Below are 14,710 nucleotides of genomic sequence, written 5' to 3'. Positions count from 1 at the left end.
AGAGAATACAGGCAGCAGACTGCTTGTAAACCTCTACCCCTCGACTGCGTCTCCAGCATAGTTCACCCCACTTCTGTTTGAACATCTCCATTTTCTACTATCTCCCTTAGGAGTATGATCCCAGGTCATTTTTGTTAAAAAATGTATTGGGGATGTGAAAGCATAGCATTAAAGATATTTTATTCTAGTGTTTGATTTATTCTGCAGTTTTCACATGTTTTACTTAGAATATATTTTGCTATTCTCTTGGCCTTCAAATGATGTTGTAATTCTTTCTTTTTTTTTGGCTGCAGCCGAGCGGCTTTCAGACTCTTAGTTCCCTGACCAAGGATTGATCCCAGCCCCCATCAGTGAAAGCGCCGGGTCCTAACCACTGGACCGCCAGGGGATTCCTAATGTTGTAATTTTAAGATATACTAAAAATATACCAGCTCATATAGAAGAATGAAGATAGGTCTTTTGGGTAGATTTTTCTAAATCCAGGACAATTAACCTATTTATTTCCAGGTTAAAGATGAGTCCCATTTAATATGATAATTTCTTTCTGTTTGTTCTTCAAATAATGTACTACTGTTCCTTACATTTTATAGAGTGCTTGCTGAGGCAACTGTTCTTTTTACATCGAGTCAAGAGGAAGTTACTCTTGCTGTTACTCCACTGAACGTTTGCATTAAGAGTTCTAATGAGGAATCAATGGGTAAGGATTATATCTGTCACTGTGCTTTGATGGAATATTACTTCCTGGCTTTCCTGATAACTGTACGGTTATACAGTAAATATTAGTGACATAATACTTTTTCTTGTCTAAAAGGCAGTAAAATGTAGAAAGATCATTAAAATTTTTAAGAAACCTGAGAAATTTGTCACAATCAGTAATTAAAATACTTGGCTTTCAAATTCAGATTGTTTTATAATTAGGAGAATGGGACTTCTCTGGTTGCACAGTGGTTAAGAACCACTGGGCCAATGCAGGGGACACAGGTTCGAGCCCTGGTCCGGGAAGATCCCACACGCCACAGAGCAACTAACCCATGAGCCACAACTACTGAGCCCGAGTGCCACAACTACTGAAGCCCGCATGCCTAGAGCCTGTGCTCCGCAACAAAGAGAAGCCACCGCAATGAGAAACCTGTGCACCATGAGGAAGAGTAGCCCCTGCTCTCCGCAACTAGAGAAAGCCTGCACGAAGCAATGAAGACCCAACACAGCCAAAAATAAATAAATAAATAAATGTATTAAAAAAATAAAATTAGAATGGTTACTGAGAAAAATATTTTTTCAGTTAAAATTTTAAGGTCTATTTCTCATCCTTTGTATTTAGCATAAAGAAAAATTAAGAGGCCAGCAATCCAGTTGAGATGATCTTTGACCACATAAAAAGGAAAAGTAACTTTAAGTTAGAAATGTAAGATATTCCAGATGGCAAATATATAGGACAGAAAATATGAATATTTCTTAATGAATGAAATATTATTTTTTATAAATTTATTTTATTTTGGGCGCGGGCTCTAGGTGCGTGGGCTTCAGTAGTTGCGGCACGTGGGCTCAGTAGTTGTGGCTGGCGGGCTCTAGAGCACAGGCTCAGTAGTTGTGGTGCACGGGCTTAGTTGATCCGCAGCATGTGGGACCTTCCTGGACCAGGGCTCAAACCCATGTCCTCTGCATTGGCAGGCAGATTCTTAACCACTGCACCACCAGGGACGCCCCAAAGTGAATATTAAGTCAGCTCTTCTAAGAGTTATACAGAAGGAATGGAGAAACTAAAGCATGATTAAGTCAGGAGTTTTGCTATTAAGGAAATTTACTAGGGTATTATGGACACCACTTGTCTGAGACTCTTTGACCTTGGATTTTTTTTTTTTTTTTTGGTGATAGCAGTAAAGAAAGAATACAAAGGAAGAAACATTATTCTGAAGTGAAAAACCAGTATAACCAGGGCTTAAGTTGGGTCAGACGACTTTGCAGGGTCTAGTTTGTGCCAGGTTCTGTTCTAAATGGTTTACATTTCTGAATCCATTTGATCTTTGTAACAAGTCTGTGATGTAAGTACTATTAGTATACATTTTCTATATGAAGAATATGAAGCACAGAGAAACTAAGTGACTTGCCTGCTGTCACATAGTTAATAAGTGGTGGATTATAATCTGAATATAGACTGTCAGGCTCCAGGGCTTAGTCTCATTACCACTGTGCTCTTATTGCTTCTCTCAAAGTCCCATCTAGCATTCTGTTTTGGCACTCAGGGGTGCATGATCTGGAAAATATATGCTTGGCTAGTGAAAGGGTCTGTTTTATATTCATAATGCCATCTCTGAATAAATGGCCATTTATTCAGACACTGTCCCTTGTAAGAAGCTTTCTAATGAGTAGTTATAGTTATGGTTGACTGGGGACCCAATTGTTTAACTTTATTATTGAACTTACTCTACGCCAGCACACTGGGAGTGACATGAGCCTTCTTTTTTTTAAATTAATTTTTTTAATATTCTGTTTCATATTCTTTTCCATTATGGTTTATTACAGGATACTGAACATTCCCTGTGCTATACAGTAGGACCTTGTTGTTTATCCATTCTCTATATAATAGTTTCCATCTTCTAGTCCCAATCTCCCAATCCAGTGACACCCCCCCACCCCGCCGCCCCCAGCAAACACAAGTCATGACATGAGCCTTCTTGACTGAGATGAAGGTATTTGTAAGGTATTGTTTGGTCCTTTTAAAATATATATACCATTTCTCCTTTGTTCTTACACTTACATAATTCATGTTCATTGAAGAAAATTAAAAACACATAAAAAGCACTAATAAAGTCACCTGAAATCCCACTGTCTAGAGACAAGTACTCAATAGTTTGGTTCATCTCTTTCTATATACCTTAGATCTGACAACAGGAGATTGGTCTAGTGAAATACTATGAAGCTATTAAAAGTAGTCTTGGGAGTTCCCTGGTGGCCTAATGGTTAGGGTCCGGTGCTTTCGCTGCTGTGGCCTGGGTCCAAGCCCTGGTCGGGAAACTGAGATCCTGCAAGCCATGTGGCGTGGCCAAAAAAAAAAAAAGGAAGTCTTGTGTTTGTGTATATATACATTTCTTTCTCTCTGGGTGTGTATGTCAAAAATGTTTATTGAAGTTAGTTTTGTAGTGGAAAACACAAAACACCAACACACATAAATAATTAGGAAAATGTACTTATTGACATGGAAAAATAGTCAGGATACATTATTGAATAGATTATAAAATGGTATGCATAGTATCATCATATTTTCATTTTAAAAAATGCACATAAAAGTTTAATAAAATATTAGAGAACAAAATTCAACACCTCTGGGGGGAAAAAAATTCAACACCTCTGTTATTGTCTGTCTTTTGGACGATAGCCATCCTAGTGGGTGTGAAGTGTTGTCTTATTGTGGTTTTGGTTTTCATTTCTCTAGCAACTAATGATGCTGAGTATCTTTTTTTGTGTTCTTATTGCTTATTTGTATATCTTCTTTGGAGAAATGTCTGTTCACATCCCTTATTTTTCACTTGAGTTATTTGTCTTTTTATTTTTCTCCCCTTTTCATATATATGATTTCAAATATTTTCTCCCATTCTAAGTTGATTTTTACTTTTTTTTTTTGGCTGCCCTGTGTGGCTTGTGGGATTGAAGAAGTGGAGGCTGCCAGTCTCTTAAGGCCTGGGCCCAGACCAGAAACTAGCACCAGGTCACTCCACCATATCCTATTGGTGAGAGCAGACGAAGAGCCCACTCACCCCAGATTCAAGGGGAGGGGACATAGACATAGACCCCACCTCTCAATGAAGGAATGTCAGAGAATTTGTGGCTATTTTTAACTTATCACTTATGCTTTATTTTCTTATCAAAATTTAACAAATACCAATGGAACTAATTTTATTCTTTACTTTCCTATAACATTGAGCAGATTTGACCAATTCTGTATACAGTGAGATGTTTGTTGGGCCAGATGAGTTTGACTTCTATCAAATTGGAGTCAACACTGAAATAACATTTTGCTTCAAAGAACTGAAGGTAAACCAAAATTTGTGTCCAATTAGAATTATCAATGGCAATTTTTAATAAAGATTTCACATTTTCCCCCTTTTTTTTCCTTTCAGGGAATGCTGACATTTTCAGAAGCTACACATGCTCCTATAGCCATTCATTTTGATTTTCCTGGGAAGTAGGTCCTTGGGAAATTTCTGAGTTTGTTTCTTTTTCTTTTGTCATACATTAATAATAAAACCCTTTGGTTCACTTTGAAATTAATTCACACCTCAGGAATTCCTTAACTTTACTAGCAACACTTATCAAACTAAAATTTTGAAAGATGTCATAACCTAGAGTTCTTTTTATTGGTAACTTGATTTAGAAAGATATATTATTCTGAAGAGTAAAAACATTTATAAACTTGACATACTGAATAAATTGCCAAATTAGAAAATTATACATGGCTTAAACAAGTTAAATCTCTATGAAACTACGGTACTTTATATGATATTTCAGAACTAAAATTTCAGAGAGATTGGGCTAGGATGAATGTGTTTTATGAAATTGGATGTGATGATTTCTAAGGACACTTTTAGTTCTTAGGACTGTCTCGATTTGTGAAAAGACAAGACTTTTACTGTTTCTTTTTACTCCAAAATTATCATTTTTAAATGTTTTCCCAATGTCCATCAGAAAATGAGTGTGAGTGTGATGAGTGTGATGTTTGCTCTTACTTTGCCTTTTTTAGACCCATGGCTTTAAGTATTGATGATATGTTATTGGAAGCCAACTTTATTTTGGCTACATTAGCTGATGAGCCAAGTAGAGCATCTTCTCCACAATCACTGTGTCTTTCACAAAAACGAAAAAGGTAAGGCCATGTTTTAATGTCTTTATTGGTTGGGATAAAGCCATTGCAGTCTTATTCTGAAATAATTCAATGGCGTTCATTTAGGAAACAATTGAGGATGAAAACATTAGAAGATCAGAAATTTTAACTGAATCAGGAAAGCTCCAGGAAGACCTAACTGTAACAGAGAAATATCACCCATCTTTCACTAGATATTTGCTTTTTCTCTTATGATCACAATTTAACAGGACTGCCTGGTTTATCTTTGTCGTTACCTAAAACTCATTTCCATTTTCAGTAGTTGTTTTTTAGGAGTGATATAGTGTTAAGGTTCACAGGAAAGTTTGTATTCACTACCCAGAACTCTCTTTCTTAGAGAGAGAAACAGCCATTGCTTTTCTTTCTTTTCTTCCTTTTGTCTCTCTCTCTTTTTTTTTTTTTTTTTAATTTCAGCTGCGCTGCGTGGCTTGAGGGATCTCAGTTCCCCGACCAGGGATTGAACCTGGGCCACGGCAGTGAAAGCACCGGATCCTAACTGCTGGACCACCAGGGAGTTCCCCCTTTTGTCTCTTAATAACTTTTTTTTTGGTGGAAGGTGCTTCATTGTAAAAGTAACATAAACTTACTATGGGAAATTTGGAAAATGCAGGAAAGTACAAAGAATAAATTAAAAAACACCGACAATTTTACCATCTAGTGGTAGCCACTGTTAATATTTGGCACACTGTGTTTTCTTTCAGACTTTTAATTTTGCATACAGTTGCATTTTAAAACAAGATTGGGTCATATAGCATATGTAGTTTTGTATTCTGTTTTTTCCCACAAAATATTATATTGTGAACATTTTCCAGTATTGTTGATAATAACTTGGAAACATGATTTTTAATGACTCTATACAATTTTATCATACAGATATACTGTAATTTATTTGACTTTTTTTCTAACTTCGCCCTATTACCGTGTCACAAGATTGTCTCATATACATTGGGTTGTTTTACTGAAAAATCTGAATCTGTCAAGAGAATTTCTAAATAATCATGTATGTAAATCTTAACTTTCAACAATTAGTTCAATGTTATTTCAGTATATTCCCTAAACCAGTTGTCATCCCACATTGATCCATTAGTTATATAAAAATGTATCTTTCAAAGTAAACAGTTCATTCATTTAATCTCTATTAATACCTCAGGTCAGAGCTGATACATTCAAATTCAGAGGCTGGTAAAAATGTAACCAGCAAGGACGCAGAGTATATCTCAAGAAAAGCAGTACCCAAAAGGCTTTATTCTGAGACTTGCACGAAAGTCTCTTCATTGGAAAACCGTGGCAGCCCATTAACGGAAAGAGCGAACAGAGACATTAGTGAAGTACCAGAAAGCAGTGTCAGTGACACGGAGGAAGTGCCAGGATCTTCACATCTCAGGAAGGTAAAAGAAAAACACTGAGACACAACTGCATCTCAGTCAAGAACTCTCGTCATCCGTCTCCCTTTGCAATCTCCCTGCCTCAGCCCACCCCCAATATCCGGGAAATTAATTTTATTATTTTTTGCTAGGGGAGAGGTGAAACCAGTCTGACATGGAGAAAAGGCTGATTTACAGAATGTCAATACAAAATAGTTAAATTGCTCATTGAGTAATTCTAACAAAGTATATTCAAATAGAAATTTGAGTCACTTGTTTTAAAGAATAAATTATGATTTCTTACAGCATACTTATCTTTGAATACAAATAATATGCTAAAGTCATATACTTTGCTTTCTAAAATACATGTCCTTCTAATTTTATTTTTCAGGTTTGGTTGGGAAATCCTTTATTCATGGTAGTACAAATGTAAACTTCATCACAACAAACATCACAAATTCCTTCATAGTGGTGTCCCAGTTAAGAACATTATTATGTTACCAACATTTTACTAGATGGATGATAAACTTCACAAAATGCTATAGTGTTAAACCTTAAGAAATCCACTGAAGATAAACATAATTTATTAGAAGTATCAAATAATGATAGTCCCTGTTTTACATGTTTATATTGATGTTTTATTCAAGCTTGTTTTGCTGTTGTTATTATTATTGGTTTGGAAATATGAGTTTCTTAGAGTTAGAAATAACTCTAAGGAGAAATAATGTTACTAAAAGTCACTACTTACACTGTATGAAGACTTTTAGGGTAGTAAAATTGGATAGTAAACTCCACTTATTATTCAGTTTGATGCCACAGTGTTTACTGAATACCTGTTATATGCCTGGCACTTACGGCAATTTTCTCTTCTCATGAATTACTAGCTTGGCCATAAAGTGAAAACTGAAATCTGTCTTTTCATTATACAGAAACATTTTCCTCGTCCTGTTTTTTGGTCACACATATTGTGCTTACTTTTTCGCAGGCAGCAACAGGAATACATTTTCCTGCTGCTTCACTTCCCTGAAATCCTCTAAGATTGCCAATTTCCTCACTAGGGAAAGTGACATTTAGAGCTGTAAGCTCCATGAGTACCATTACAGCACTCTTTTCTTCAAATTTCCTATCATGTCACTTAAATTCTAAAAAGAAAGTTCTATTTTTAAAGGGAATTATTTGCCTTAACTCCTGCAAAAATGAAATTACATTATGGGTAAATAATTTAGACCATTATCATCTTCTATATGAACTACGGTGGGCCTTCTGATTGACCTCCATGCCTCCATTCTCCTCCACTCTGGTTTCCTCCACAGTGTACCAGAAGATTCTTTTGAGACCTTATATTTACAATGAGGTATAGGACTCCAGAGCACTGGCTCTAGAGTTTCTGGGTTGGAATCTCTGTCTTGCCACTTATTAGCTGTGTAACTTGGATAAGTTACTTATCTTTGCTTCAGTTTTCTTTCTGTTAGTAAAATGGGAATAATAATAATGCTACCCAATTGAATTGCTGTGAAAATTAATTGGGCTAATACATGGAGCTGGCACATGGTCAGTGCTCATTAAATGTTAGTTATTGTTATACATCACTCTCCTGCTTTTATTGTCTCTTGGATCATTCTGCTTCGCCCATAGGATTTCACCTAAACCCCTTGGAATGGCATTCAGGGACTTTCCCTAGGGTATTTAATAAAATCTTCTCATTTCCTCCCCTGAGGTCCAGTTCCAGCCCTTCAGAGTATGTTTTAATGTCTGGTAGAGTTAGTATCCCTTTGTAGATTTAGTCAGTTTTTCCTGGCTATTCCTGAATGTGTATTTTTTACTTGAACTTTAATATCAACTTACCTAGCTCCAGAAAAAGTCTGTTGGTATTTTTTTAATTGGGATTTCCTTATATTTCTGTTAACTTGGGGATGTTAAGAGACACCTTTATGATGCTGAGTCATTCTATCCAAACACAGGCAATATATTTCCACTTGTTAGGTCTACTTTTGTGTCTCTCAGGAGTGTCTTAAAATGTTTCTCATATACATTTACACATTTAAGTTTATTCCTAAGTAATTTAACCTTTTATATTGCTATTGTAAATAGTTTTCTCTACCATTATGTTTTCTGACTGCCTATTGTTTGCGTATATGAAGGCTACTGTTTTTTTTGTGTTAATTTTATATCCTACTACCCTGATGAATTATTTTATTGTTTCCATTAGTTTTATCATTGATTCTCTCAGGGTTTCCAGACATGCTATACGTCATTTTTATATAGAGATAGTTTCATTTCTTCTTTAATCTCTCCAACTGACTCTTTTGTTCAGTTGTATTAACACATAATCTCTAGTACAACATTAACAGTGGAGAGAGTGGGCATGCTTGCTTAGTTCCTGATCTTAGTGGAAACATTCAGCAAATGCTTTTGTGTCCTACTTTTGTTCATACTATTGCTCCTACAGTCTGGGGTGATAGTATTCCTTTTTTCACCGTTCAAACCCCTACCCACCCTTCAAAGCCCAGCTCAAGTGATATGTCTCTTTTTGAAGTCTTCTCATTCTAATCAAATCATTTTGTTTGCTTTATTCATTTTTAATGTCATGTAATAATTTAATAAATATGCTTGTTACTCCACTAGGTAGATTGTGAGCTCATCAAGGGCAGGCCTGAGTCTTACTCATCTCTGTATTCCTAGTGCATAGCCAGTGGTTGGCAAACCTTCAGCCCCGGTTTGGGATAGCCTAAGAAAGTTTTTAAAATCCCTCAAGTAGTATCACAAAATTCCAAAATGAAATCAATTTTAATTCACCTTATTTAAAAAGATAAATAATATGGTAGTATTCTACTTTGGGAAAGGGGATTTTCAAAATTAAACTGTTGTAGAGGAGTATTACTATATTCTAATATTCAAATAACCAATATATTTTTCCATTGTTGATTTTCAATAAGTTATACACAGCTCTCAGGGGCACCAAAATGGGGGAAATATCTATATTATTATATTTTTAATTGAAGTATTATTGACCTACAACACTATGTTAGTTCTAGGTACAGAACATAATGATTTGATATTTCTATACATTACAAAATGATCACAATAAGTCAACAGCAAATTTAGGGCAGTTTTCAAAGACCAAAGTCACCATACAAAGTTATTATAATATTGTTGACTGTATTCCCCATGCTGTACATTTCATCCCCATCACTCATTTTGTAACTGGAAGCTTGTACCTCTTAATCTCCCTCACCTATTTCACTCATCCCCCCACACCCCTCCCCTCTGGCAACCACCTGTTTGTTTTTTGTATCTATGAGTCTGTTTCTGTTTTGTTACGTTTGTTCATTTGTTTTGCTTTTTAGATTCCATATATAAGTGAAATCACACTGTATTTGTCTTTCTCTGACTTATTTCACTGAACATAATACCTTCTAGGTCCATTGACGTTGTTGCAAATGGCAAGATTTTATTCTTTTTTGTGGCTGAGTGATATTCCACTGTGTACACACACCACATCTTCTTTATCCATTCCTCTATCGGTGGACACTTAGGTTGCTTCTGTATCTTGGCTATTATAAATAAGGCTGCAATGAACATAGGGGTGCAGATATCTTTTTGAATTAGCATTTTTGTTTTTTTTCTGAAAAATAGCCAGGAGAGGAATTGCTGGATTGTATGGTAGTTCTATTTTTAAGAGAATATGAATATTATTTTAAAATTTTTATAATAATTTATCTTCTTACCCAATTCGTATAGGATTTGGACTAATTCCAAGTTGTATGGCCATTCATAAACTTTCTCCATTAGAAGACGGTTATATACCAGGGAAAGGCTTGATCATCCAGCCATGAAAGATTTAAAGGCCAAAGAGTAGGTAGGGAAAAGAGGGGGTAGCAAATGACATTTACCTTAAGTCAGTGGCAAATTCAGGGCAGCTCTCAAAGTCCAAAGTAAACTAGTAGGTTTTTAGTTTAATATAGCACAGTAAGCATTATGAAGAGCTATTTGCACATGATATTATACATTGAAGAGACACAGATGCTATCATTAGGTCAATTCCAGCCTTTGGATCTTGACCTTGGTTAACACTAGACTCTTCAGAAGCAACTGAGACTATGCCTCCAATTAAAATCAAAGCCAGTGTATTAGTTTCCTATTGCTGCTATAAAAAATTACCACAAATTCAGTGGCTTAAGACAACACAAATTATCTTACAGTTCAGAAGTCCAAAATGGGTCTCACTGAGCTAAAATCAAGGTGTTGGCAAGGCTGCGTTCCTTTGCGGAGACTCTAGGGAAGAATCTGCTTTCTTGCCTTTCCTATCTTCTTGAGATCACCTGCATTCTTTGACTGTGGTTTCCTTCCAGCTTTAAAACCAGCAACGGCCAGTCAAGTCCTTTTCACATTGCTTCACTCTGATGCTGACTCTTCTCTGCTTTTCACATTTTTTTTTTTTTCGGTATGTGGGCCTCTCACTGTTGTGGCCTCTCCCATTGCGGAGCACAGGCTCCGGACGCGCAGGCTCAACGGCCATGGCTCACAGGCCCAGCCGCTCTGCGGCATGTGGGTTCTTCCCGGACCGGGGCACGAACCCGTGTCCCCTGTATCGGCAGGCAGACTCTCAACCACTGTGCCAACCAGGGGAGCCCTGCTTTTCACATTTAAGCATCCTTGTGAGTCCACTGGGCCCACCTGGATAGTCCAGGTCACTGATTAGCAACTTTATTTCATTTGCTACCTTAATTCCCTTTTGCCATGTGATATAACATATTCACAGGCTCCTGGGATTAAGACGTGGACATCTTTGGGGGTGCGGGCAGGCCATCATTCTGCCTACCACAGGCTATATCACAGCTAATTTGGGGTGTTTCATCTGGAGCAAGGGTTCAACAGCTGCTGTCAGAACTGCCCCATGCAGAGGGCATCTTCACCTTCTGATGTGTGAGGATGAGCCAAGAACAGGGATCATTCACTTATTCATTCTTGTTACCTACCATGCAACTCCCACAGGTATTTGTTGAAGGCCTTGTGTTGTAGATGTGGGGTATACAATGGTATGCAAAATAAACAAGAAACATTCCTAAACTTGATTATAGACTAGGAGGGAGACAGACATTAAACAAGTAGTCACATGACTAAACATTTGATAATTTTTAAAAACCTGTGGTAAGTTCAATAAAGGAAAAGTTTAAGGTGTTTTGAGAGGATTTAAGGTATGAACTGACCTAATCTAGGAGGTCAGAACGTCTTCTTTGAAATTGGTGTTTGAGCTGAACTGGAAAGGATAAGGTAGTAGGGGGGAGTTAAGTGGATGTGTGGCATGTGCACAAGCCCCTGTGATGGAGGGAGTGTGCTGGTTTTAAGGAACTGGAGGATGACCAGTGTGGTTAGCAGGCAGATAGCCAGGGTGAAACAATGGCACAGGGTGAATGAAACTAGAGTAATTGCTGAGTGCCGATTCATGCCAGATGTAAACAGCCATGTAAACGGCCATATAAAGTACTGTGGCATTTAAAGTATTTGAAGGATTTTAACAGGGAGGGCTGCCAGAGTTGAATTTTGGAAAGATAACTTTAGTTGCAGCTACTATGTGCAGAATGGGATGCAGTGAGGCAAGAATGGAAGTTCAGTTGTGGCATCTGAGAGATGGTGATTCAGTAGCAATGGAGAGAAGTGGCCAAAGTAGACAGCTAATTGAGGAGGTAGAAGCAGCAGGACTCTGTGATGGATTGGTTATGGGGCTTAAGGGAAAAGGAGGTATCAAGGTCTGGAGCAACAGGTTCAATGCTCACTAAGATCATGCATTCTATTTTGGACATGTTAAGTGGCAGAAATCAAATAGGTAGTAGGATATACAAAGTTCAGATTCTGTGAGACTCCCCGGCATATACATATGTAGTAATTTCTGCCAGCAGTGTGAAAGAAAGTTCCTAGGGAGAGGGTGCAGGGGAGAGTACTGCCATCATTTAAAGCAGTGGTTCTTAACCAGGGCCAGGGGACGTTGGGCAATGTCTGGAGACAATTCTGGATGTCACAATTCAGGAAGGAGGGTGCTGTCATCTAGTGGGCAGAGGCAAGGGATGCTGCTCAACACTCTCCCATGAGCAGGACAGCCCTCACAACAAAGAAGCACCAGGCCTCAAATGTCAGTAGTGTTACGGCTGAGAAACCCTGATTCAAAGGCTGGGTAGAAGAGGGCAAGCCAGCTGAAAAGTCTAAGAGCAACCAGGAGAATGCAGCATGAGGAAGGTTTGAGAAGAAAGTGTCAGAGTGACTATCAAGTGGGATGGAGACTGAAAATGGTCATTGGCTTAAGGATCTGGCAATTTTTGGTGACCATCTTGAGAAGTGCTTCTGTGTGAGGGTCAGGAGCTTTTTTTAGATAGGACGGAAGAATAGGAGAATGAGAAAATGGAGAAAGCAAGTGTAGACAACTCTACAGCAGAGGTAAGGATGGAGGGAGGAAGGGAATGAGCCTATTTATATATTTTAATGAGAGACATTTGATTATTTTAAAATGCTGACATTCTTATCCAGTAGAGGAGAGGCATGGGAGGGGCTGGGAGTCAGAGACAGGGAGAGAAGGACTGGCTCTAGTCAGGAGTAGCTGCTTCTGTCGCAGCAGGAGGGAAAGGGGAGAAGATGGATGGAGTCGAGCAGGATGGCCTACAGTGTCTCCCTTTATCTCTGTCTCCCACAGCCTTAGTGTTAGTTCCTTTCTTTCTTTCTTTTTAAAATTAATTAATTAACTAATTTGGCTGTGCCGGGTCTTAGTTGCGGGATGCGAGACCTTTAGTTGCATTTGCTGCATGTGGGACCCAGTTCCCCGACCAGGGATTGAACCTGGGCCTCCTACACTGGGAGCGTGGAGTCCTAGCCACTGGACCACCAGGGAAGTCCCTGGTGTTAGTTTCAATGGCTCGGGCAGGGTAGTCAGAAGCAGACCACTGATTCCACACTGTGTGCATTTGGAGTCCAGGGAAGGGTTTTATTTTAGGATGTTTTGGGCCACTCAAGAAGGTTTTGGGTATTTCATGAACCATCACTATTAAAGTTAGGGAGACCACCTTGGCTGAGCTTCTGAAAAGGGGTATTTGATGAGCGCTAACTTGCTTTGAATAAACAGTACAGTTACTTTTTTCCCCTCCAGTTTTCTCGCATGTTCTTTGGAGCAGTTTCTTCTGACCAACAAGAACACTTCAACCACCCTTTCCACAGTCTGGCAACAGCAAGTGACAGTGAAGAGGACGTGAATAATGGCAGTTTTTCCACATTCTAACAATGATGGCTGAGCTGGCCCCCTACCCATTTACTGGCTCACTTGCACCTCAAACACATTTTCACACTTAAGCCTATGAAGATATTGTCTTGGACTTCCTTGAAATGGATAATGGGCTGCTAGTTTTCTAAACATCTTCTTATACAACAACCATATCTAGAAATAGCTGCTTGTCAAGTAAATGTAATTTGCTTTAAATCCATTATGCTTCTTGGGAGGGAGAAGAGTTTTCTGTGCAGGGAAAAAGCTCATTAGAATTCTTCAATTCAGGGACTTCCCTGGTGGTGCAGTGGTTGAGAGTCCGCCTGTCAATGCAGGGGACATGGGTTCAAGCCCTGGTCTGGGAAGATCCCACATGCTGTGGAGCAACTAAGCCCGTGTGCCGCAACTACTGAGCCTGCACTCTAGAGCCCATGAGTCACAACTACTGAAGCCTGCGTGCCATGCTCCGCAACAAGAGAAGCCACCGCAATGAGAAGCCCGTGCACCACAACCTGCTCACCGCAACTAGAGAAAGCATGCGTGGAGCAATGAAAACCCAACACAGCCAAATAAATAAAATTTAAAAAAATAAAAAAGAATTCTTCAATTCAGCGCACATTCACACTAGAGTTTTTAGCATTTTCTTTACCAGTTTTATAAAGGTATTTAAACTTTCTTTAGCAGCCATTTTGAGTGCATCAATATGGCTTGTAGAGTTCAGGTATCTTCTGTGTTTGATTGCAAACATTTGAGTTTTGGTGCTTTCAGACATAGTAAAAAGTTATGCATGTAATACCATAACATTTTTGGTCTATTGCTTGCTATATTTTGTTAAGATTTTAAGTAAAAATATATGACTTTAAAATTTTGCAGTGTGATGCAGAAAAGAAGTGATGCCAAAAAATTATTTCTGTATTATCTGATATAGAACAGCAGCCTCCACTGCCAAGAAAGCCTGGGTTTGGAGGGGAATGAGATGGAAGATGAATGTCTCTGTTCTTTGCCTCTTTAAGAATTAGCTTCTTACCTGCACAGAATAAAAAATCTGGCACAGAAATATTGTTATATAACATCTTATGATGTGTGCCTCTCCCTCTCCCAAACCTGTTTAGAGTCAATTATAACCTGACAAACTAGACTTTTGTAACACCTTAATTGTTAAGCCTGTGAAACCATCAAATCACAAGGAAATGTTAATTGGCAAGCAATTGTGCTTTAGAT

At 38.2% G+C, this 14,710-nt stretch overlaps 1 protein-coding gene across 3 annotated transcripts in view; it reads left to right on the top strand.

Annotated features, from left to right (window-relative positions):
• The window catches only part of RAD9B (RAD9 checkpoint clamp component B), a 31,280-nt gene extending 17,409 nt beyond the window's left edge, over positions 1-13,871 (top strand). For all 3 annotated transcript variants that reach the window (XM_027124789.1, XM_027124790.1, XM_027124791.1), the window contains 6 exons: positions 591-697; positions 3,926-4,032; positions 4,119-4,183; positions 4,739-4,861; positions 6,030-6,267; positions 13,379-13,871. In XM_027124789.1, coding sequence (XP_026980590.1) covers positions 591-697; positions 3,926-4,032; positions 4,119-4,183; positions 4,739-4,861; positions 6,030-6,267; positions 13,379-13,507 — 769 coding nt within the window. In that variant the 3' untranslated portion in view covers positions 13,508-13,871. The remainder of the gene's footprint in view (positions 1-590; positions 698-3,925; positions 4,033-4,118; positions 4,184-4,738; positions 4,862-6,029; positions 6,268-13,378) is intronic.
• The last annotated feature ends 839 nt before the right edge of the window (positions 13,872-14,710 follow it).

Source organism: Aethalodelphis obliquidens, unplaced genomic scaffold, assembly GCF_003676395.1.
Source record: "Aethalodelphis obliquidens isolate GAN/ISIS:26980383/991018 unplaced genomic scaffold, ASM367639v1 scaffold28, whole genome shotgun sequence".
Taxonomy (NCBI): Eukaryota; Metazoa; Chordata; class Mammalia; order Artiodactyla; family Delphinidae; genus Aethalodelphis; species Aethalodelphis obliquidens.
The sequence above is the reverse complement of the archived record's forward strand: the minus strand, read 5'-3'. Positions and strand labels throughout refer to the sequence as shown.